This window comes from Chlorocebus sabaeus, chromosome 12, assembly GCF_047675955.1.
Source record: "Chlorocebus sabaeus isolate Y175 chromosome 12, mChlSab1.0.hap1, whole genome shotgun sequence".
NCBI classification, from domain to species: domain Eukaryota; kingdom Metazoa; phylum Chordata; class Mammalia; order Primates; family Cercopithecidae; genus Chlorocebus; species Chlorocebus sabaeus.
Window position 1 is genome coordinate 112,762,579 of NC_132915.1, and position 23,955 is coordinate 112,786,533.

The 23,955-nt window shown below is 53.2% G+C and overlaps 1 protein-coding gene across 8 annotated transcripts in view; it reads right to left on the minus strand.

Moving 5' to 3' along the window:
• The window catches only part of SEC16A (SEC16 homolog A, endoplasmic reticulum export factor), a 45,452-nt gene that overhangs the window by 21,331 nt on the left and 166 nt on the right, over positions 1-23,955 (minus strand). For 2 of the 8 annotated variants that reach the window (XM_037987024.2, XM_008005611.3), the window contains exons 1-12: positions 23,301-23,410; positions 14,187-17,822; positions 12,178-12,314; positions 8,577-8,674; positions 6,835-6,961; positions 6,146-6,344; positions 5,844-6,018; positions 3,982-4,124; positions 3,245-3,306; positions 3,029-3,167; positions 2,474-2,719; positions 759-856 (exon numbers count right to left, since the gene is read on the minus strand). In XM_037987024.2, the coding sequence (XP_037842952.2) occupies positions 759-856; positions 2,474-2,719; positions 3,029-3,167; positions 3,245-3,306; positions 3,982-4,124; positions 5,844-6,018; positions 6,146-6,344; positions 6,835-6,961; positions 8,577-8,674; positions 12,178-12,314; positions 14,187-17,822; positions 23,301-23,354 (5,114 nt within the window). In that variant the 5' untranslated portion in view covers positions 23,355-23,410. Of the gene's footprint in view, positions 1-758; positions 857-2,473; positions 2,720-3,028; positions 3,168-3,244; positions 3,307-3,981; positions 4,125-5,843; positions 6,019-6,145; positions 6,345-6,834; positions 6,962-8,576; positions 8,675-12,177; positions 12,315-14,186; positions 17,823-23,253; positions 23,411-23,827; positions 23,908-23,955 lie in introns of those variants that run through there. The other 6 variants (XM_037987027.2, XM_037987026.2, XM_037987025.2 and 3 more) reach the window with 6 other exon arrangements.

Genomic DNA, 23,955 nt, shown 5'->3' on the forward strand with positions numbered 1-23,955 from the left:
CACGCCTGTAATCCCAGCACTTTGGGAGGCCAAGGCAGGCGGATCACGAGGTCAGGAGATCAAGACCATCCTGGCTAACGTGGTGAAACCCCGTCTCTACTAAAAATACAAAAAAACTTAGTTGGGCGAGGTGGTGGGCACCTGTAGTCCCAGCTACTCAGGAGGCTGAGGCAGGAGAATGGCGTGAACCCGGGAGGCAGAGCTTGCAGTGAGCCGAGATCACGCCACTGCACTCCAGCCTGGGCAACAGAGCAAGACTCCGTCCCGAGACGGGCGGATCACAAGGTCAGGAGATCGAGACCATGCTGGCTAACACGGTGAAACCCCATCTCTACTAAAAAATACAAAAAACTAGCCGGGCGAGGTGGCGGGCGCCTGTAGTCCCAGGTACTCCCAGGAGCGTAAACCCAGGAGGCGGAGCTTGCAGTGAGCTGAGATCTGGCCACTGCACTCCAGCCTGGGCCACAAAGCGAGACTCCGTCTCAAAAAAAAAAAAAAAAAAAAAAAAAAAAAAAGGTGAAGACTAAGGAATTCACAGATTTTATGTGAAGTATTAAAAACCATGCAGTTAATAAAAAACTTTTTAAGCTTTCCACAGCACGACCCAAGGAAGCCTTGAAGCCAAGGAAGCCCGAGTTCATGTGGGAGCACAGCATAGTCAAGTGAGATCTGCTTGCCACCTGCCACCAGTGTGGACACCGAGTGCTGCAGGGAGCCAGCAGGGCTCGCCACTGGACCAGGCCACCGTGGGACTGTACCTGGTCATGACTCGGGCGTGTGTCCGGCTGTCCATCTTACTTGCAAGCAGCAGAGCGTGACCCCACAGGCCGTTCTTCATTGCAGACTCCAAAGCATCCTGCAAAAGGCATTTCAGGGCCTTGGTGAGTTATCGGCGGTGCTCACGTGACATGAGTTAAGACAGGCGACAGGCCATGTGTCCTCACGCAGCAGCAGATACACAAACAACCCAAAGGCCTCAAAAACTTATTCACCATTTGGAGATTAAGACACATCAGCATTTCACTATTTTCCTGAGTTTCAAAGTCCCTGTGGTAGTGGGTATTTGTAGATATTTGCTGCTTTTATCCATTTTCAGCATAAAACATAAGCACGCTAATCACAAATAGGGCTAACCACGCCGCGCTGCCCACCACACCGCCCTGTCCACTGGGAAACACACGCGGGTCAATTCCCCGGTTCTAACAGGAGGCCTCCGCGAATATCCCGTCAGCACAGACTCAGTGGCTCCAGTAAGGCAGCCTCCCCTTTCGCCAAAATCATCTAGGGTATAATTTAGGACTTCTGGCTAGAAGGCAAAAATGCTACAGTAGAGGAAGATGTCAATAAAAGCTAAGAGGTTACATGACTTCAATCAGTTATACAACATCCATAATAGACTCATACTGATCAGACCGGGCACAGTGGCTCATGCCTATAATCCCAGCACTTTGGGAGACCAAGGTGGGCAGACTGCTTGAGCCCAGGAGTTCGAGACCAGCCTGGCAACATGGTGAAACCCCGTCTCTATGAAAACAAACAAACAAACAAAGTTAGCCCGGCGTGGTGGCATGCAGCTGCAGTCCCAGCTACTCAGGAGGCTGAGATGGGAGGATCACGTGAACCCAGGAGGTCGAGGCCGCATTAAGTGGTGATCACGCCACTGCACGCCAGCCTGGACAAGAGTGAGACCTTGTCTCAAAAAATAAAAATAAAAAAATAAAAGTACTGGTCAAATATGCCCTTTCTGAGTTTATCATGATATAAAAGGACAGAGAGCTCTGGGCCTATGCAATGTCTCTGTTGTGCAGGGCCACACATGCCCGTGAGACTGGCCTCTCCCCTGCTTAGCACATCCAAAGCGGACATCATGCATCCTAGACAGGCCCTCCTGTGAACACACTGTCCCTGCTGCAGTCACTATGGACCCCCCAACCCCACTGTCCCAGAGCAGGCTCCTGTCTCAGGTCCCTCACCTGCCCCGGTCCCCACGCTGCTGTGGCCCCAGTCACTGGACACTATACGCACTGGCTGCTCCCCTGCCCGCGGCCTTTCCATGCACTGCGCCTGACAGGCTCGGTGCACCCTCCCAACTCCCAACGACTTCTGGGCTGCGGACTCGAGCCTGACTTTGTGAGAACGCCAAAACTCGTGTCATGCACGTTTCATCTGAGACTTGGCACACACAGCAGGGACACGGCCCGTGCTCAACACGTGCATTTATTGAATGACTGAAAATTCCATCTGCAGGTCTCCAACACTGGAAATAGTTAGAAGGAAACCCACATGAACACCTCCAGAAGGATGGCATACAAGAGGCCGGCATCGTTCAGGAAACAGCAAGACCCGAAGCCCCACACCGCAGCGCGGACGCTCCCGAGAGGGGTCGTGTCCCTCCCCGACGGCTGCATCGCCCACACCAGGCCCGACCCAGTGGACACCTGCAAGCGCCAGGTGCCATGATGGGGAGGCGCACCTTCTTACGGCCATACAGCAACAGCTCCCTGAACCGCTCCGTCTCTCTCTCAAGAGAGCTGGCGGCAGCCGTTGGACCACCAGTGAGGAAAGAGAGCTGGGCCTCGCCAGACTCCTCTTCTTCCACCTGCTCCACCGCCTCGTTCGTGAAATCAATCAGGTTTGCTTCATTGGGCGACTTCCCAGGAAGCCACACTGTTCTGTGGTCTCGTAACAGAAGCTCCGCAATGTCGGTCCCTACCACGGTCTGTTCGGTTCAACAGGAACAGGAAGGAGAACAATGGCTCTCAGGTGAGGACACGTTAGACCACCACAGGCACAAAGCCCCACCCTGGACACAGTCAGACCCACAACTACCCGAAAGGCTGGCAAGGCTGGACTGAAACCTCATCTCATCCCAACCGCACGTTCCCTCTCCCTCCCCACCCAGTCCTCGAGGCTCCCACAGCTGGGCACGCAGATCTTGCCCTGCTCTGCCAGGAGGCTGAACGTGCAATGCCCAAGACGAAATGAAGACCAGCAGGAAGAAACACTCTAGAAGTAAAAAGACACATACCCCATTCTGTCTGCATAGGAGAACAATAAAATTCCAAAGAAGACTTGCAGACTCTTTGTCAATTAAGTTTTCATTCTGCAAACATTTTATAGCTTTGTTCTGTGCAAAATTAATGACATCCACTTTATGGGTATCGTCTCTGTAGAAAGAACACACAGTGAGCAGTGATGTCTGCAAGGCTGGGCTCGCAAAGAAAAGCCTCAACAAGGAACATACTTGGCCAGGGGTCCCGGGAACGCCCGCATCTCCTCCTGCTCAGACGTGTGCTGCAGCAAGGCCTACGAGGAGAGGGCTGTGGGTCAGCGGCAGCCAGTGCGCAGCCACCCTGCTGGCAGGCCAGCCAACCCAGGCACAGATGCTGCATGAGAGAGGAGAGGGTGGCCTGGCCCACCGCCCTGCCCCACAGCGGGTGAAGGCTGTGTCAAGGCTGTTACATAGAACGTGGCCTGTGTGGGCCACAGCCATGATTTCAAACTTTATTTTAAGCAGTGAAATCCATTGTTTCTCCCCAAATCCTGAGGCAGAACCCCAATACATGTTACAGAAGCCTGTAGAAGCTGCAGGAAGAGGCGCACGCCAGCCCCACTCACCTCGGCAGCGCCGGGCCCATCTGCCACCCCGCCCCCCTTCACCTGGGCAGCGCCGGGCCCACCCGCTGCATCTATCATTGAAAAGCAGCAATAAAGCAAACATCCCCAAAACGAGGACAGGAAATGCATATACGATCAAACCACGTCTAACACCAAGGCAGACGCTTACAATACTGACTTTTAGGAGGACAAAGATACGACTAAACAGAAGAAAAACCCTACATATTGAAAATTCATAGGAATAAACATTTTTCCAAGGACAAGCTCTGTATGTCCAGAGACAAGGTCTGGCAATTGAAGATGACAAACTGCAAAGCACAGAGTTCCCCGGGGCGGCAGAGCAGTGACACCGTGTGTCATTACCTCCATGCTGTGGACCTCCACCAAGGCCGGCTGTCCTTCTGAAGGCAGATTGGGAATCACTTTGATAAGCTGACCGCCAGGGCCAAACCTGGCACAGACATGAGGCACTGAAAATTTTTCAGGAGAAGTTGGTCTTGATGAAACTGCATTTAAGATAAATGGAAAAAGAAACCATCAGCTTGTCACTGTTTGCTGCTTCTGAGCCTAGACTTTCAATGTGCCCACACAGCTGAAATCACCGGTGAGATTTATCATGACAAACTTCCAACTCAAAGTCGGTAATTGTTTAACATCATACTTAAAAGTAGAACTGAAGTGTATGTCAGGAAAAGAAAAATGTTGGAATCACTAAATATGAGAGCTATTCCCTTGCACACTGAGGAAGCTCCTGTGCCACCCTCGTGAGCCATCCCAAGGCTCCTTCGGCAGCGCAGGCTCCTCCTGGGCCTGGCCGTGCCCGAGCTCTTTCCCTTTCACAAAACCAGATGCAGACTGTGATGACCACACAACACCCAACAAAAAGGACAGCAAAATACCTCAAGCAAAAAAGAAAATAAGGAGCCAGGCATAGTTGTGCAGGCCTGTAATCCCAGCACTTTGAAAGGATCCAAGGCAGGAGGGCCACCTGACCCCAGGAGATAGCAACCATGACCGTGCCACTGCACTCCAGCCTGGGTGACAGAGCGAGACCATCTCTTAAAAAAAAAAATAAATTGGCCGGGCGTGGTGGCTCAAGCCTGTAATCCCAGCACTTTGGGAGGCCGAGACAGGCGGATCACGAGGTCAAGAGATCGAGACCGTCCTGGCTAACATGGTGTAACCCCATCTCTACTAAAAAATACAAAAAAACTAGCCAGGCGTGGTGGCGGCGCCTGTAGTCCCAGCTACTCGGGAGGCTGAGGCAGGAGAATGGTGTAAACCTGGGAGGCGGAGCTTGCAGTGAGCCGAGATCCGGCCACTGCACTCCAGCCTGGGCAACAGAGCGAGACTCTGTCTCAAAAAAAATAATAATAAAATAAAAATAAATAAATAAATAAATGAAAAAATGTTAACTGAAACAATACTTTACGAAAGTAAGGCCGGGCACAGTGACTCACACCTGTAATCTGAGCATTTGGAAGACGGAGGACAGATCACTTGAGGTCAGGAGTTTGAGACCAGCCTGGCCAACATGGCAAAACCCCGTCTCGACTAAAAATACAAAAATTAGCTGTGCATGGGGTGGCAAACACCCGTAATCCCAGCTACTCGGGAGGCTGAGGCAGGAGAATCGTTTAAACCTGAGATGCAGAAGTTGCAGTGAGCCGAGATCGCATCACTGCACTCCAGCCTGGGAGACAGGGTAAGACTCCATCTCAAAAAAAAAAAAAAAAAAAAGGAAACTCAGTCAGTCTACTGTTACATTCTGTAACTTTATATCTTTACATATATTTCTGCAATTTGCCAAGAAAAAGCATTTGAGCATCCTGGAAGGGAACTCTGACACACAGGATGCCTGCAGGAGCGGAGTCTCCAAAAGGAAGGAGTAGCTCCCTCCTGCAAGCCTGCTGAGCCACGGGGTCTGCGATGGGGATGTGACCAGGGGCCGCCCAGAGCCTGGACGTGGGCTGTCCTCAGAGTCACACTTGAAAACGCATGTCGGGGCAGCCAGGGCAGCTCTCAGGCCTTAAGCCAAACTGCAATCGAAGAGACAGCGTCAGCCCATCCTAACACGCTCTGCCACTTGGAAGGATGGATTGGGTCAGAGCCAGGCCAGGACATCACCATTCCAACCCCAGCCCTGACTCCCGTGTTCGGATCCCGGGCTGGGTGGCCGTCCCAGTGGGGTGAGCCAGTGTCCCTCTGTCCTGCTAAGCACACACCTTGCTCCATGGCAGGCCAGACAGTGTCTGCAGGGTAGCCATACTCTGGGAAGCCGGGGCCACTGTTGAAATTGCTGCGGTAGGTGCCGTAGGCGAAATCACCGTGAAAGGAGCCTGGAGGAAGCGGGGCCTCGTAGGAACTGGCAGCCACATTGTGGCTTCTGTAAATCTGACTCTTAGAAAACAAAGCAAACGGAAAAAATCAGTTCCCCAGGCACAGTGGTAAAAGCTTAGGTACACTGCAAACAGGATGGTGGTTCTAAACACAACCGTCTGCGTGTCTGTGAGGTGCCGCCGCGCACCTGGTGTGAGTGGGAACTGAGGCTGCTACGGCGGCTTGCCAGGCTGTGTGCACTGTGCAGGCTCCGTGCGGAGTGCTCACTGTGGACGCTGCGCCTGTCCACCTCTTCCCCGTAAGGGTCTCTGTGGGGATCGGGGTCGTCGTCAAAACTCCCCGTGAAGCGAGGGTCGTACCTCCAGTTGTTGTCACGTTTCTCGGGCCTAGAGGAAGCCGGGGGACAGAGGCAGAGGAATGGGAGCGCGGGAGGCCCCGTCCCCACGTGCCACGCGGCTGCCCAGGGGCCAAGACTGAGACCCCTGGGGCTGAGCCACAACACACCACACCCGGCCCTCAGGGCCCTCCGACACGCAGCTTTAGAGAAGTCCTGTGAATGCGTCTCCAGTGTGGCCACTGCTCTGGGCTGCAGGGCGCCACCGCTAAGGGACGACGAGAAAGAGTGAGCCCCGTCTCCCAGGTGCTCCCAGGGGTGCTGAACAGTCCTCTTGCTGAGGCCAGTTCTCCTCTAACAGTCCACGCTGGGAACCCTGGAAGGGTCTGCTCCCTCCTTCCTTTCAGACAGGGACCAAAACATCACGCAGATGCTCACCCAAACTACCAAAGCTCTTTGTTAAAACCCAGACATGAGGCCAGAGAAGCACTAGCGCGCCCTGGCTGCCCCCAGCCTCTTCCCCCCAGGGGTGCTCCACCAACCTGTCCCCATAGGTGGAGTGCTCTCTCCTGTACGTGTCGTACTCTGCATCACACCAATACCTCCGGTCGTAGGTGCGGGGGTCCCTGACTCTGGCACTGTAGTGGTAACGATCCCAGTGACCTGGATCTGTGAGCAAGGAACTAATGATTAATACAGTAACAATCAAAAGAAGAAATGCCTCAGATATCACTGAAGTGACACCACCCCAGGACTTCACGCTCCAAGAACTCCTCGAGAAACCTAACTTATCTCCTGGAAACCAGCACGACACCAGGAAGCCATGAAATCTGGAGGGCCCGAGCTACCTAAAGGCAACTGGCTGATTTTTCTCTCAATACTTAAGTGTTTTAGATTAAAAGGAAAAAATATTTTTAGAAACGGTGCTAAAAGATTTTTTTTTTTTTTTTTTTTTTGAGATAGAGTCTCGCTCTGTCACCCAGGGAGGAGTGCGCTGGTATGATCTCAGCTCACTGCAAGCTCCGCGTCCCGGGTTCACGCCATTCTCCCGCCTCAGCCTCCTGAGTAGCTGGGACTACAGGCGCCCGCCACCTCACCTGGCTAATTTTTTTGTATTTTTAGTAGAGACGGGGTTTCACCGTATTGGCCAGGATGGTCTCGATCTCCTGACCTCGGCCTCCCAAAGTGCTGGGATTACAAGCGTGAGCCACCGCGCCCGGCCAAGATTTCTTTAGTAAGTCCTTTTTCTTCTTTTTTTTTTAAACAGAGATGGGGGTCTTACTATGTTTTGCAGGCTGTTCTTGAACTCCTGGGCTCAAGTGCTTCTCCCACACCTCGGCCTCCCCAAGCGCTGGGATCCCAGGCGTGAGCCACTGCGCCCAGCTAGTTCACTTTCACGGTTGCTGCTTTTTACTAGTTAATCCCCTAACTGTAAATTTTACTACTATTTCTTCACCTTAATGTGACTCATCAGGTTTTCAAAAATAATCTCAATATTAAAAGGTTACTTTAAAAGGGCTGTAAACAAAATGGATGTATCATTTTCAGCAAGTGTTTTTAGCAAGTATTAAGAAAAAGTGCTTGAAAGGTCTTTTATCATCTTTTCTAAAGATGTCTTTTCTTCTTCAAATTTATATTTAAAACAGGTGCAAATATCAAAGAGGATACTTGATATTTGTCAAGGGGATTCAGGGCCCAGAGCACGAGAGGTCACAGCCAGGGCAGGAGTGACCAGAGGAGGCTCTTCCTGGGACATGGCCACTGTGCCGCACACACTGCATAGAGGGCTGCAGCTGGACGCCGCCAGGGAGTACCCAGGTCACTGCCCAGTGGGCGTGGCCCACGTCCACACTGCCCCAGGCAGCAGCTGCCAGCCTCCTGCGGTCAGGAGTGCGGGGAACATGGCTGGTGGAACTGAGGAGATGGTTTTTCACTTCACTTCCTTTTCATCCATTTATGTTTACGAAGGCACATGTGGACACAGCAGCTCTCGAACTGCTGGTTACGCTCTGCTAGAAAATCAGAGAAATCTGCCAGTATGACAAAGATGCATTCATGCTAAGATTAAGATGAAATTCTGTAATGAAAAATATCAATATAATTATTTCCAAATACAAAGTATTTCCAACTATTTTGGCTCTTGGGCAAAAACATAAAGAGACTAATAAAAGGGGACATTTCCTGGAAGTCACCAGCAGGCGCTGGCTGGCCAGGGCTGCACGTCATCAATGTCTTTTGCACAAGGCACCTGCTAAGGCCAGCTGCTTGGAGCTCCTCGACATACCTCCATAATCGTACTGGCTGGAGTAATAACTTGCATAGTAATCGCTCTGACTGCTCCATCCACTTTTGGAACTATAGTATCCTTCAGGATACCCTTGCCTGAAAAAACACACAGTGCTGTTAAAAAGCAAATTACCTATTTCTTAAAGTGTGATATCAGCCAATACAAATAATTCCCAAAGCAACAGGCATTCATCAGAGCACTTTGCTTGTACAAAAATTCCAGTTAGAAGATTCAAAACAGTGGCAAGGATGAGACTGTGGAATTTCCCACCACGCGGCTAATTCAAATTCATCTTGGCAAAATAACTCAGAGCCGTCGGCTAAAAAGAACTGACCCCTTTTGTGTTCTCATTGCTGTAGCCTAGAAAAGTCAATGCTAAAATAGGTCCTAGAATTTTTATGCTCAGCAGAGGACAAAATGGACTGAGCTTCTTTTTTTTTTTCTCGAGACAGGTCTCACTCTGTCGCATAGGCTGGAGTGCAGCGACACGACCTCAGCTCAACACAACCTCCACCTCCCAGGCTCAAACGATCCTCCCACTTCAGCTTCTGAGTAGCTGGGACTACAGGCATGCGCCACCACACCCAGCTAATTTTTTATATTTTTCGTAGAGATGGGGTTTCACCATGTTGCTCAGGCTGGTCTCGAACACCTGGAGTCAAGCGATCCACCCACCTCAGCCTCCTAAAGTGCTGGGATTGCAGGAGTGACCCACAGTGCCTGGTCTCAGTGAGCCATTCAAACCAACCTAAAATGCCAGTTTCACAGCCTCGACCGCAGACCGCTGCCTGTTGGTGCTCCCTGCATGCGCACAGGGTACCCCGTCGGAGCCCCTGTGTGTGCTTCTGGAGCGGGACTCTAAGGGCCCCACCTCCCCCTCAGGTCTCCTGAAGCTGACGTGGTGTCAGAATCCTACACGTGCCCCAGAAAGGCTGGTTTTGTAGACCAAGCCATGATCCTGACTCTCACCACAGGAAAAGCACAAGTTAGTACAATGACCAAGTATCAGACCTTCTGGTACTGTCAAGATTCTTGAAAGGCCAGCCTGGTAAACACAGTGAGACCCCGTCTCCATAACACAATAAAAAAATCAGCCGGGCATGGTGGCACACACCTGCAGTTCCAGCTACTCAGTAGGCTGAGGCAGGAGGATGGCTTGAGCCCGGCAGGTTTCCAGGCTGCAGTGAGCTATGACGGCACCACTGCCCACCAGCCTGGCTAAAAGGTGAGGCCTAAGAGACTCTTGAAAGGCCGTAAAAGCACCTTATACTTTTCATACAGTTTTCAATTTTAGAATGTGACCCTTCCCACGCCCCTTCGGGAGACGTCACAGGAGCCACACCCACCGCGGAGGTTGGCTGCTCGGCTGGCGCAGCACCTCTGCATGGAATGGGGCTGCTGGGTGGCACGCGCCCGGCCCACTCGTCCCCTACATCCAACTGCTCGGCCACAGTAACAAGCCCTGCCAACCGACAGCCTGAGTGGCCACTCCAAGGCCTATCACATTCATGTGGGCCACAGCAGGTTCTGGAGAAATTATCTGAATTGGGGTTTCCAAGGAGCTGCCGTCTCCTCAGCTGACCTTTCCAACCCCAGTCATTCACCAGGAGTGACAGCCTCAAAAATGAACAAGGCCGAGATGGCAGTGCCTGCGGGGATCGGACCACACCAGGCCCAGAGAGGCAAGTCCATGCCACGCGCAAGCGTGGAGGCTGAACACACGCACGAGACGTGTGCTCCCCAACCAAAGCGGGGGAGGGAGCAGAGAGGACTCCCCAGAGCCTGCGCAAGCCAGGGCTGAAGGCAGCCGCAGGATTCGAACACGGGAAGGAAGAGTGAGCCTGTGGGTCCGGTGACAACGTCACTCCTGTGGTGACCTGACCCCACCTCTGGTGAGAGTCCTTCTCCGTATCATGAGCCACCACTGGCCTCTCAGAATCGGTTCCCAGGTGAGCCTGGCAGGGCGGCCAGCAGAAGGAAAATGGAACGGTGAGAACCTCCCTGGCCGTCTCTCCTCCGTGCTCTCGCCTCTCAGGGCCTCTAGGAAACACCTGCCCGCTCACCCTCCACTGGACCTGGCAGGCTTTGAATCGGAACATGATCTTAACTTCAAACCCCGCTTCCCAAGTGACAGGGTGACACACAGTAGCTCAAACCCTGGGAATTTTCTCACAGTTACAGCCTCCGGAGAGGTGAAGCCTCACAGTGCCGCCTGCTTCACAAAGCACCTCCAACATCCAGCTGCACATGGCCAGTGTGTGCCCTGGAGCCGAGTACAGCAGCTGCACATGGCCAGCGTGTGCCCTGGAGCCGAGTACACCAGGGCTAGCCGCGTGCACAGAGGTTCACACACAGCCTTTGTCTTCAGATAAGCTCCTAAAAACCTCTAAGAATAAGCATGAAGAACCTTTCAAACACCAGTGCAGGTACAAAGTCTTCACTAACAACTAGTTTTTCTCTATTACCAAGTTTAAGAAGCAACATCCCCTGGCTGGGAGCCTCTACCTGTGAGACAGTCTCCTCAGATCTGACAAGGAGCAGGTGCAGCTAAGGCCCTGGAAGGCGCAGCCTAGCGTGGTGGCCAGGACCATGCCCACCCCTCACAGGGCTCTGCGCACCTCCTGAGTGGAGATGAAAATCAACAGCAGCCTCCTCGGCTCTAGGGCCCGGGAGGACTCTGACCTGGCTTAAGGGCCTACTCAGCTGAAGGCACAGTACCACAGGTCTTTCCAAACCCCTCTTCTGTAATGGCAAACAGAGGCATGGCTGGCCTTCAATCAGAGGAGGCAACGTCAAGGAGAAACATAGGCTGGACGGGCGCAGTGGCTCATGCCTGTAATCCCAGCACTTTGGGAGACCAGGGCAGGAGGATCCCTTAAGGTCAGGAGTTCGAGACCAGCCTGGGCAGCATAGTGAGACCCTAGTCTCTACAAAAAACAATGAACAAAATTAGCTGGGTTTGGTGGGGCAGGTCTGTAGTCCCAGCTCCTCGGTAGGCTGAAGTGGGAAGATTGCCGGGGCTCAGGAGGTCAAGGCTGCAGTGAGCCAAGACAGCACCCCTGCACTCCAGCTTGGACAACAGGGTGAGACCTGCCTCAAAAGACAAAAAAAAGAAGAGGAAACACAGGCTTTCAGGCCCTGCTTTCTGTAGCCAGCCGGACAGGTCTAAGAATTAAGTCACCCCTGTGGCCAGTCCTCCCAGACCTCTGCAGACCTGTGAAAAGCTGCCGTGTCTCTGGGGAGCCTGGACACCCCATTAGCAAATGGCCGGACCAACAGACGAGCCCCGGCCAGAGGGGCTCCAGGACAAGTCAGAGGTTGCTTCTTTGCAGCCCTGAGCAGGGTCTGGCCTGAGTAGAGGTGGGGCCAAACGCTAACTGACCAGCACAGCCAATGACCACCCGGGGCAGTGTTTAATTTAATTTAAAAACACATCCTACAACTTGTCCATACCGAGAAAATGTAAACATATGTTAGATAAGTTTGTATAATTCTTCAGAAATACAGAACTTTTCGAGCCACTGTTATCCCCATAGCAAGCAACACAGACATGGGTCTGCGAGTGACAGAGGGGCAGCCAGGGTGGGCGTGGCCGCACCTGGGAGGTGGCCGTTCCGAGGAGTGGCTGGCTCGGGAGCTGGGCCGCTCGGGCTCGGGGTAGCGGTAGTTCTCGGCGTACGCAGACGCAGCACTGTCATAGGGCCTGTATCGAGTCTCGTAGAGGCCGTAGACATCCTGTGGGAGGAAGTATTTGGGGAGGATTAGATACCAATCAAGAGCAAGCTCGTTCAACAGCCAGCCTGAGCTGGAAACATCGCAGACGGCTGCTCCCCAGCAGGACTGAGTGTGGCCCTTCCCTCATGCACAACCACACAGACCTCCAAAGTACAGCCACACCCACAGGCAGCGGGGCGTCCTAAGACCCACAGCGCTGGCCCTGTTCAGGAGACCCCTGGATGGACCCAGGGCACCAGCATGTCAGCAGACAACCCTGCGGGGCTGTGGCGACTTCTGGAAGGGGTTGTTAGGTTTCTGCTTCCTGACGAGTCCAGTGTGGAGATGCCATGATTTGAACAACCCCTGTGTCCTGCTTCAGATGCCACCTCCGTGAAGTCAGAGAACCAGGGTCCCAGTGAACAGAGCCACAGCCAGGAGTAGCCTCTAAAAGTGGACCGTGCTTTATTCTCAGGTGGCTTCAGCCCCATCACCAATCAATTCGTGGCCACAGATCTGTCCCCAAGGGGGCCACGTGGACACATGAGGATCTGCAGACATGCAGTGCCCCAGGCACATGCCAGAATTCATGCTTAAGGGCCTCAAAGCGTCGAGGCTACCGCTGGCTGGCAGGCAATGTGAAATCACAGCAAAACGGACTCGCCCTTGGCCACCCACACACCACAGCAAGAGGCATGGCAGGAGGAGTGCACTCCGCAGAGGGACGTGGCTCGCAGCAGCAGGACCGTACAAAGGACCCCAAGTGAGGCCACAGCTTCCCCCTCGCTCTGCACCAGCCCCACCCCAGGGTTCCCAGCAGAGCTGAACGTCCTTGTATGGAAATAAAAAGTGCCTGGGCTCCTTCTGGAACCTACACAGGTCTGAGGGGTCAGGTGTGCACCTGGTCATATGCACACAAACCGTGATGCTCGAGGCCCAAGGGGAGGCCCAGCCCCATTCCCCGGGACAGTATCCAGCCAACCACGGCAGCTTGTTCCTCGGGGCGGGTGCCCTTCTGACTGCAAGGCCTTCCTGTGTGGTCCCAAGTCTGGTTCCAACTGGCCTTACATACTGCAAGACCACGGCTTTCCAACTCCCTATCACACAACCTTCTACCCGGAGTGACACTGAATCGGTGAACCCAATCAGTGTATGCTGAACTGGGTTAGAGGGTAGGAAAAGCAAATAATGATCAAATGTGTACAGACACTTTTCGAACGACTGCAGGATTACACGGAACCTAACTCAAACGTCACTCATGAGCTGGAGTCCCTGTGAAAGGAGGCACAAAAGAATCTTCTGCATGAGCACAGCCGGTCCCTGAGCCACTGCCCGAGCCACTGCCCGCACCACCACGTGCTGAGAGGAGCCTGCGGGACCCCGCCTCACTCAGCTGCTGCGTGCAGCTCATGCTCCAAAATGGACTATTTTCTCTCCGTGTGTTTAATCTCCAGGAGGCATTTAAAGAACTATGTGATGCCCAGTGCTTCTGATGTAAGCTTCCAGGGGCCATCCCAGCTTCCCAAGGCGTGCAACACACCTTGTCTGCAGACAGCCAGCAGGAGCAGGGGTGATAGGAAATGGAGGGCTCTTTTTGTCACATTAGCTGGGGAGGCTGGTTCAAATCCTAAGCAGGTATTATAAGCAATTCAAGATGCTAACGTGTGGTGTGAACTAAGGGTGGCCTGTGGTTGGGAGAGCAAGTTCTGGAGTCAGGAGCCCTGTCCACAGGAAGCGTTACTGGAATACTGTTCTCACACCTGTGGGACTGTGGGTGACCTCGGAACCAAGCGAACAAACACGACTAGGGAACACACCGTGAGTGAGTCAACTAAGAGTCAACTGGTCAAAGCAACGAGAGAAAAGTGAGTTACACACGCGACTCGACTCTACCTGGTAATAGAGGGAGGCCGCGCCAGGCTCCAGTGGGTACGGCGAGGGGTACTGAGGCTGGTAGGCATCGTACAGAGGCCGGTAGTAGTAGTAGGCGGCCAGGTCCTGAGGCGGTGGGCCGGGGGCAAGTGCAGGCATCGGCTGTGGCCATGGCTGCTCTGACGGCACTGCTGCCTGGCCGGAGCCGGTAGACACCAGCGACGCGCTAGAGGACTGAGGAGGCCGAGGTGGCAGCTGCTGACCTGCGTCAGCCGGAGCCAGACTTGCTGGTGGCTGTGCTGAGTTCTGGGCCTGTCCCTGGGCTGGCAGACTCTCTGGATTTGACAGCTCTGACAACGTGGCTTTGGGTACTTGTGGGGAAGCCTGTTGCTGGGGTGGCACCAGCTCCTGCTGGGCTCTTTCGAGGCCAGACTGGCCCTGGGCATCTTTCGTGACCTGCTGATAAAAACGGTCAAGGTTAGGTGCCCCAGGCCCAGATTGTCTGGGATGACTGGCAACAGTTTGCTGAGAAGCGAGGCTGTCAGAATGGGATGGGCTGTACATGCTTACAGGATTTTCCAAAGTCCTGCTCAAGGAAAAGTCTAGGGCTCCGTAAGTGTCTTCCTGATGACTGGAATGGTTTGCCTTATTACCATCAGGCACCAGGGTGCCGTGTGCAGGTGGAACTAACACCACACTTGTGCTTCCAGCAGGGCTATTAGCAAATCCGGGAAGAGCATTTCCTGCCTTACGATCCTTTTGACTTTCCGGAACCAAATTCTCTGGAACTGGCTGGGATGGTGGTTGAACCAGCAAATTAGCAGGCTGATTAGAAACCATTTCGGAAGCACCAGAACCTTGTGGAAAATTACTCTGGGCAACACTGCTAGGCAGAGACAAGCTAAGGACAGAGCCGGTTGGAATCCCAGACAAAGAACTGTTCTCCCCAGAATCACCACCGAGAGCCCAGCTGCCGACTGCAGGTCTATCCCCCACCAAAGCCTCTCTCCAGGACTGATTCTTCTCATTAGAGTTCGATAAGGACATAGGAAAGTTAATGGGCTGAGCCAGATTATAGCTGTGATCAGGCTGGGCAATCAAGACTGGCGGATTCTGCAGAGACTCAGTGGGCGGTGAGGATAATAAACTTGCATAACCAGAACTCGCCTGGGACTGAAGGGCCTCCTCCTCTCCCATTTTGGGAGGATTCTCAAGGTTCTCTGAAGCACCAATGCCGTCTCGGCTCTGCACAGGGGCCGCCGAGCTTGGCTTCCGTGACTGCTGCCCGGACATCGCCTCTTCTGGAGGCTGAACAACTTCAGGTGGCTGAGGTTTCGCAGACACATAAAGCGCCGGGGCTGCAGGGGCCAGAAGGACGTTGCCTCCAAAATCTGGCAGCTCACTTTGCGCCCACAGAGTCGTTGCTGGGCTCTCACACTTCACGGGACCCTGGGCCCTGGCTGAAGGTCTCTTCTCCGGTGCCGGATACACAGTATCCAAGGGTGGCGCCCCTGCGTGTGGAAGCACGTGCCCAGCTTCTGTGGTGGAGTTAAGAGGCAGGGGACAGACCTGGGGTGCACAGAGGGTCTCCATGTTGTCTGGTGGCTGCTCCAGGTTGCCAGGAGAAGCATCGGGCAGGGCGGCAGCTGGTCTGCACTGCTTCTGGCGGGCACAGGTCTCCCTTACTTCACCAACCACGTTGGCGCGATCTGCCTCAAATGGTTTTACCCCAACTAAGTGGGATTTTACCGGTTCAAAAGAACTATTTGCACTTGTCTGAAATATTCCTGTAGGTTTCGGGGGGCTTGGGGTTGAGGGCTGGGACACGCTGCCCCGGTAATTCTGGCTCACAGTGGTCTCGTCTGTTTCGCCTCCTACAGGAGAAGAATCGATTTGCTTAAAAAAACTACCTGAAGCTTCATCCTCAGGTTTTCCAACTTCTTGCTGGATGAACGTGCCAACTAGCTCCTGGGGCCTGGCTGAGCCTGAGAGCCTTCCGTGGCTTCTGCTGTTGTAGCTGGATGACGCACTGTCAGGGTGTACTGTGTGCAGCGTGGTGTCAGGGGCTCCGGTGTGACACACAGCACCATGCCTGGGCACAGCTGGCCCAGGAAGGGGCCCATATCTGAACTGGTCACTCAGGGAGGAAGGGTCCAAATTGAGGGGCTCACTTGGCAGAACTTCTTGATTCTGAACAAATTCTAAGTTCTCAACGTTCTCATACTGCGAGCCACTGGCATCCGGCAGCCCTGTGCCCGCTGCGTCACCCCATACATCACCAGTAGCCTCATTGCCGGGGCCTGGGAGAAGGGCCTGGCAGAGGCTGCCTGCCCCCATGTGTGCAGGTGCAGGCAGATGGCCCAGTCCAGGGCTGGAGCAGAAATCGTCAAAGTCTGCTTGACCAGATGAGCCTGCTTTTTCAGATGAGAGATTCTCCTCATTTTCTGTCTCTCCCCCTTGGAAAAACATCGCCAGAGCTCCTGAGGCTCCCGAGTCCGCTTCCAGCGGAGCACAGCCAGGCCCGGCCCCGGCCCCCAGTGGATGGTGCGTGCGGTGTTCTGGGCTGTCTCCTTGGGCGAGGGGGTTCACAAGAGCAGAGGCGGGCTGGTGTTCCTTCTTCACTCCTGGATTCTGCCTGAGCTCTGGGCTTGCCCAGTGATTCACAATTCTGGGATTTTGCCTGAATGTATTTTCAGGATCAAAGTTATTGGCCAGGTGGCTTCCAGTTTGCAAGTGGCCCACCTCATCTCTTCCGTCACTGGGCAAGGCTGCTGGGGGAGCCACCAGAGGGCTGTGTTGCTCGTGACCAGGGCCCTGATGTAGGACGGACGGGATGGGGAAATGAGGAACGCTGGTGGCACAGGGCACTCCGCTGGGAACAGGTCCTTCAGGGCAGGGTGAACGATGTTGCCCCAAGGGCTGTGGGCTTCCCTGCACTGGCCCCCACTGTCCCGCCATCAGCAGACGAGGCTGGGGGAAGGAAGGGGATGCTGCTGGGGTGACCACACCATCATGTGGGTTTTGCCTGCTCAGGGGTCGGTCGAGCCCAGGCATGTTCCCATGAGAATGGCCCCCATGAGATGGTTCAGGATCCACTCCTGGAATGTAGTGAGGCAGATATGGCGGAGTCTGAACTTCAGGCTCTGAACTGGGACCGACCTCTGTGCTCCTGTTCATCTCAGGCCCAGGAGGTGCTGAAGGTGTCAACACACCAGAAAACGGACTGGCATCTGCTCTGGGCTGTGTCAGAGGTCCAGGCAGGGGTTCACAGGGTCCCTGAGAGCTATCTCTGGCATGTGTGTGAGGCACAAGCAAACCGGGGTGCTGAGAAAAGCCTGAGGGGGCTGGGACTTGCAAGACAGGCAGGCTGCTTTTGGACGAACTGCCCACCGGTGTACTTTGGAGCGCCTGTCTACTAAAAGCAAATGGATCCGTGACCGGTTGCAACGGGCAAGTGATCGGAGCCACTGCTGCATTACCATTGGCCCGTCTCCTATAAGGGCTGCTAGCCCAGAACACGCTCCGAGGATTCCCGGCTGGAGGCGGCCCAGCCACGCCAGACGGGACCGCCTGGGGTGGCGGCTGCATGACTGAACTCTTGCACAAGTCGATGCTGCTCACAGAAGGAAGCAGAATACAGCTTTTCCTTAATTGGGGCTGAAAAAGAAAAAGAGACAATCAGCATAAAATCCATATATTCAAAGTCCTAGCTGCAATCAGGAAAACTAAGGAAAAAGAGGAACACTGAACATGATTTCACGTCACTTAAATCCCGAGGACTCTCTCTCCCCTACACCCCACCCCAGCAGAGAACACCTGTCCCTGAGGAGCTGCTCTGGGGGGCAGTGGACAGAGTACGTGCCCTGGATGGCCTGGCCGCGAGCTGATGGAGTATGTCTAGATGGCCACTCCCTCCTCTGGGATCCTCTACTCACAAGGCCCATCACTGCCGTGGCCCTCCGCCACAACAGCAGGGATGGTGCAGAACCTGGACACCAGTGTGATACGCTACCAGACCCACAGATACTCAATGTTTTCCTGCAAACCATCCTGAGATCCAGGAAGAGCCAACTCTTCCATTAAGAAAGAAAAACTGGCCAGATGTGGTGGCTTATGCCTGTACTCCCAACACTTTAAAAGGCCAAGGCAGGAGGACCACTTGAGCTCAGGAATTCGAGACCAGCCTGAGCAACAGTGGGATCTTGTTTCTACAAAAAACACAAAAATCAGCCAGGCGTGGTGGTGCACACCTGTAGTCCCAACTACTCAGGAGGCTGAGGCAGGAGGATCGCGTGAGCCTGGGAGGTCGAGGCTGTCGTGAGCTATGACAGCACCACTGCCCTTCAGCCTGGGTGACACAGTGAGTCCCTAGCTCAAAAAAAAAAAAAAAAAGAAAAACTTTATATCATACTTCGTATACATGTTAATTTTAAATTTCAAAAAGGGTACAAAAGTTTACAATTCATTCTTGTATTTTCTTTGATGAAAGAGCATTATGAAGTATAGTTATAAAAGCTGCAAAATAGCTGGGTGCAGTGGCTCATGCCTGTAATCCCAGCACTTTGGGAGGTCAAGGTGGAAGGACTGCTAGAGCCCAGGAGGTCGAGACCAGCCTGGGCAACATAGCAAGACCCCGTCTCTACAAAAGAAGAAAGTGAGCCAGACATGGTGGCACACACCTGCAGTCCCAGGGACTCAGGGAGTTAAGGAGGGAAGATCACTTGTGTCCGTGAGTTCAAGGCTGCAGTGAGCTATGATTATACTACCGCAGTCCAGCCTGGGCAACAGAGCAAGATGGTCTCTGTTTAAAAAAAATAAATAAATAAAAAGTGACACAATCATTTTTTTAAAAAGCTGCAAAGTAAATACATTCATCTAAATGCCTTTTATCACACCTCTTCACAGGTCTCATTTTTTGTACTGTGACTGGCTTGAGGTCTGAAAGGACCACCAGCAAGACAACGTGACCTTTGAACTGGAGCTGTAACTATGCCTGGAATGGAAACTCCCAGGAAATTTAAAGCAGCTTTACAAGGGACAGACTAAATTCCAAAATTTTCAATACGAGGCAGAATTGCCAAAAAACCTCTTATAGAAAACAAAGGGGCAAAAACCTCCATCAGTTTTTAAATAAAATATACTAGATACAAACTTGAACAGTTAACCTGGCCTCTTAAGGCAAAAATTCAAGTGCTATATCTTTAGGAAAGTTCTTTTCTTTCTATCAATCTTTCGTCTTCTCAGCACCACCCTCATGAACAAACAGATAAGTTTAGCCAATCAAAGGAAAAACTAAACCAAAGGGGAGGACCCTGGAGTTTAATCCACACTTTTTAAATTTTTTTTTTGAGAGGGAGTCTCGCTCTGTCGCCCAGGCTGGAGTGCAGTGGCGCGACCTCGGCTCACTGCAAGCTCCACCTCCCAGGTTCACGCCATTGTCCTGCCTCAGCCTCCTGAGCAGCTGGGACTACAGGCACCTGCCACCACGCCTGGCTAATTTTTTGTATTTTCAGTAGAGACGGGGTTTCACCGTGTTAGCCAGGATGGTCTCGATCTCCTGACCTTGTGATCTGCCTGCCTTGGCCTCCCAAAGTGCTGGGACTACAGGCATGAGCCACCGTGCCCGGCCAATCCACCCATTTCTGCAGATGCATATTGTTTTCATCGTTGGAAATCTTTCTGATATTCAGATAAAAGAAGAAAACATTGGCCAGGTGCAGTGGCTCACACCTGTAAGCCCAGCACTTTGGGAGGCAGGAGGATCACTTGAGTCCAGCAGTTTGAGACCAGCCTGGGCAACACACCAATACCCCATCTTCATTTAAAAAAAAAAAAAAAAAAGCCGGTCGTGGTGGGGAGTGCCTGTAGTCCCAACTACTCGAGAGGCTGAGGTGGGAGGATCATTTGAGCCAGGGAGGTTGAGGCTGCAGTGAGCCTTGTTCAAGTCACAACACTCCAGCATGGGCAACAGAGTGCGACTGTCTCCAAAAAAAAAAAAAAAAAAAAAAGGAGAAGAAAACACCGATCAATGTATTTTAAGTAAAGTTATTTACAAATTAAAGTTCCTATGCTGACCTAAAAACTAGTCCTGTCAACCTACTGCGTCAACACTGTCACTGCCCACACACGCTCTTTGCTCTGCCAACGGGGGACGCTTTCCAACTGACAGGCACCTTGAAATCCACTTGACTCTAACGGAACTCTACTATTAGGAACAGTAGCAAAAGCTTCATTGAGGTTGTAGGCTCTCATCTGAAAACAAAGAATGTTCACAGCTCTATTTTACATGGACTGAAAGGAGAACGGGCAGAGCATCTCCCTCCGATCTGTGCACTGGCATTATCTTCCATTTGGTCCTACCAGCTGCCACAGCAGACACAGTGACACCTGCAACCATGGCCAGAACACGCAAACTTCCAAGCCCCTCGTGAAACTCCGCTGCCAGGAGAACAGAAGTCCTACCTCATCTCTCAAGACACGGCCTTCCCCTGGGAAGATCCTTACCGTCCTCAACAGCTTTTGTTTGCTTTAAACACAGAACATAGGCCTAGAGGTTTATTCCTCGGCTGCTGCTGTAAGAGCAAAACTGAGCGTCCAGGTGAGTGGCTCGGGGCAGCCACTTCTCTTTCTGCAATGTATTTTTGTCTATAAAATGAGAGAATCGATGTGATTATTTTTTCCTGAAAACCCTGGGTTTAATCTTATGAGATTCTACTCACAGTGGATTCTGGGATGTCCTAATCCCAACTGCTGTTTAACAGGTGTGGTCGGGCGCGGTGGCTCACGCCTTAATCCCAGCACTTTGGGAGGCAGAGGCAGGCAGATCACGAGGTCAGGAGATCAAGACCATCCTGGCTAACACGGTGAAACCCCGTTTCTACTAAAATACAAAAAATTAGCCAGGCATGGTGGTGGGTGCCTGTAGTCCCAGCTACTCGGGAGGCTGAGGCAGGAGAATGGCATGAACCCGGGAGGCGGAGCTTGCAGTGAGCTGAGATCGCGCCACTGCACCCCAGCCTGGGCGACAGAGCGAGACTCCTTATCAAAAAAAAAATTCTGTAGCTCTCCCAGACTAAGAACTTTTTTTATAGCAAACACTATCACTTACAAGGAGCATTCCAACCCTCATACTCCCTAATTGAGAGCTTTTTAGCAACATGCTAGCTTCATTTGGAACAATCTTGTGACTTGAACTGATTTTTTTGATCTTTTTCTCTACTCAACGGGAGAAAAACAATGCAACTGCCTATCACCTATGTCACCACTATAGGGAATTTTATTCTGTAACCTCAAGTCATCTAACTCTTCTCCTGTTTCAAAGAGACCAGCTGATCTTGAAGATATAGTATTCATAAACCTAGCTAGTCAGTTAAACTACCTTGTAACCATGTGGACATGCGGATACCTAAGCAAAACTCTTTTTAGTATAGTTCTGGCTACAGAACTGAGGTATTTAAAACGCATGCACACCCCTCTCCTCTTGTTGCCACTGGTTTCACTTTTTTTTTTTTTTTTTTTGAGACGGAGTCTTGCTCTGTCGCCCAGGCTGGGGTGCAGTGGCCGGATCTCAGCTCACTGCAAGCTCCGCCTCCCGGGTTCACGCCATTCTCCTGCCTCAGCCTCCCGAGTAGCTGGAACTACAGGCGCCCGCCACCTCGCCCGGCTAGTTTTTTGTATTTTTTAGTAGAGACGGGGTTTCACCGTGTTAGCCAGGATGGTCTCGATCTCCTGACCTCGTTGATCCACCCGTCTCCGCCTCCCAAAGTGCTGGGATTACAGGCTTGAGCCACCGCGCCCGGCCTGGCTTCACATTTTAAGTGAGGAAAACAATAGTGTGCCAGGAAGCCCCTCAGCTTACCTGCTGCCTACAGTCTCCCTCACGGTGGCTGCTAGTGACGCCCTGTCAGACTATGGAACGCTTGACACAAAGACATGATTCAACTCCAACTCTTCTAAGTTAGAATCGCAACCACATACAGTTAGATGTTGAAAAGGAAGCCAGCGATAGAGGAGGTCAGCAGCCTAACACTGCTGAAAATGATGAAGACCCAAAAGGACAGCCTGGTATTCATGAAAGATGCTTACAGAAGAAGAAATCACATTAACATTTACCCACTACCATGGCCTCTTGCTGGGTTTGGCAGAAAAAGAAAAATAAAATAAAAAGAAGAAAAAAGAAAAAAAAAATGTGCCCACTGCCTCAAAGAAAACTTTCAGTACAATTTTGAGACTCACTGTAGTAACCACTGTTAAGAGTAAACGAGGAACAAGGAACAAGAAAGAAACGCTATTTTGCCTCTTGTCTACAAGATACCAGCACCGGAACCCTAAGAAAGGGCATGGCGAAAAAACGCACGGAGGCTGCATCGTGCTGAAACTTGCAAAAGTATCACTCTAGGAAGAACTGTCTACGGTTCCGTTTGCTTCGTATTGTCACACGGGGGATGGGAAATACCTCTTTGGTTAACATCGGCATCATACATGTAAAACAAAATCTTAATATACAATCCACACCCAACTTACAAGTCATTTAAAAGTGTTCTTAAGCGGCGAAAACTGACTTTAAATGGCTCTGATGTTTCTTAAGACTCTACCGTAACACTTCATCACAAAGGGGCGAGCCAGATCACTCCCACTCTTCTAACCCTCGGCCTCTGTTGCGACACCCTGATCGCCCTATCAAGAAATTACAAACAAACAACTCTACTCTTTGGTTCAAATGTAAATGTCTCTCTTCACCAGCATCGCTAAGGAAGCCTTCCAGCCAGTGAGGACAAGACACGCTCATCTGAAAAGTTAGAGTCTTACGAGGGGTGCCCTGGGGGTCCAGCCTCCCGCCCCGGGAACCGGCGTCACCGCAGCCCAGCCGGGTTCACGTCAGTCCCTCGAATCCCACCGCGGCCCGCGCCGCGCCCGGCCTCCCGCTCTGGCCTGGACGTCTGTCCCCTCGCCCGGCCCCGGCGGGACCAGAGCTGCGCCGCCCGCTCGGGGCTGGGCCCCGCCGCCTCCTTTCCTCCGCGCCCCGGCCTCCACGGCCTGGCTCTGCCGGCCGGCCACCGCCTTCCTCCTCCCGCGCTCGCCCCCCTACCCGCGTGGCTGAGACCGATCCCTCAGGAGCCGGGGGCGAAATCCCACCCGGCGCTGGCGACGAGCGCAGACACAGCAGCCGCCGCAGCCATCTTGGCACATCCGGCTCCGGTCTCCGCGGCCGCCGCGCCGCCGACGTGTCCGGCTTGCGACATCAGCGCGCGCCCCGCCCCTTGCCCCGCCCCTCGTCTCGTCGGCCCAGACGCGTTCTTATTGAAACCCTCACGGCCCATCCCTCGGCCCCGCCCCTCGCCGGCGTCCGTCCTCCCCGCCTCATCCCTCTGTCCCGCCCCTCTTGCCCCCGCCCCTCGCCGGTGTACGTTCTGCCCCGCCTCATTCTTTCGTCCCGCCCCCCGCCCGTCTTTCCCACGCCTGATCCTGTCGTTCCCGTCCCCCTTGGCCCCGCCCCTCTTCCGTCTTTCCTCGCTTCATCCTTTCGTCCCGTCCCCTTGGCCCCGCCCGTCGTCCACCTTTCTCCGCCTCATCCTGTCGTTCCCGCCCCTTTGGCCCCGCCCCTCGGCCGTCCTTCCCCGCCCGTGGCCCCGCCCCCCGCCGGCGTCCTTCCGCCGCCTCACCGCTTGGCCCCGCCCCTTGCCACCTGCCCGGCCGGGCGCGCCGGGGCCGCCCCTGGACGTCGCCCTGGTTACGCTGGCTCTCTCCCAGTCTTTTTTCGTTTTAAGATGTGAGAAGAGATGGGATTCTT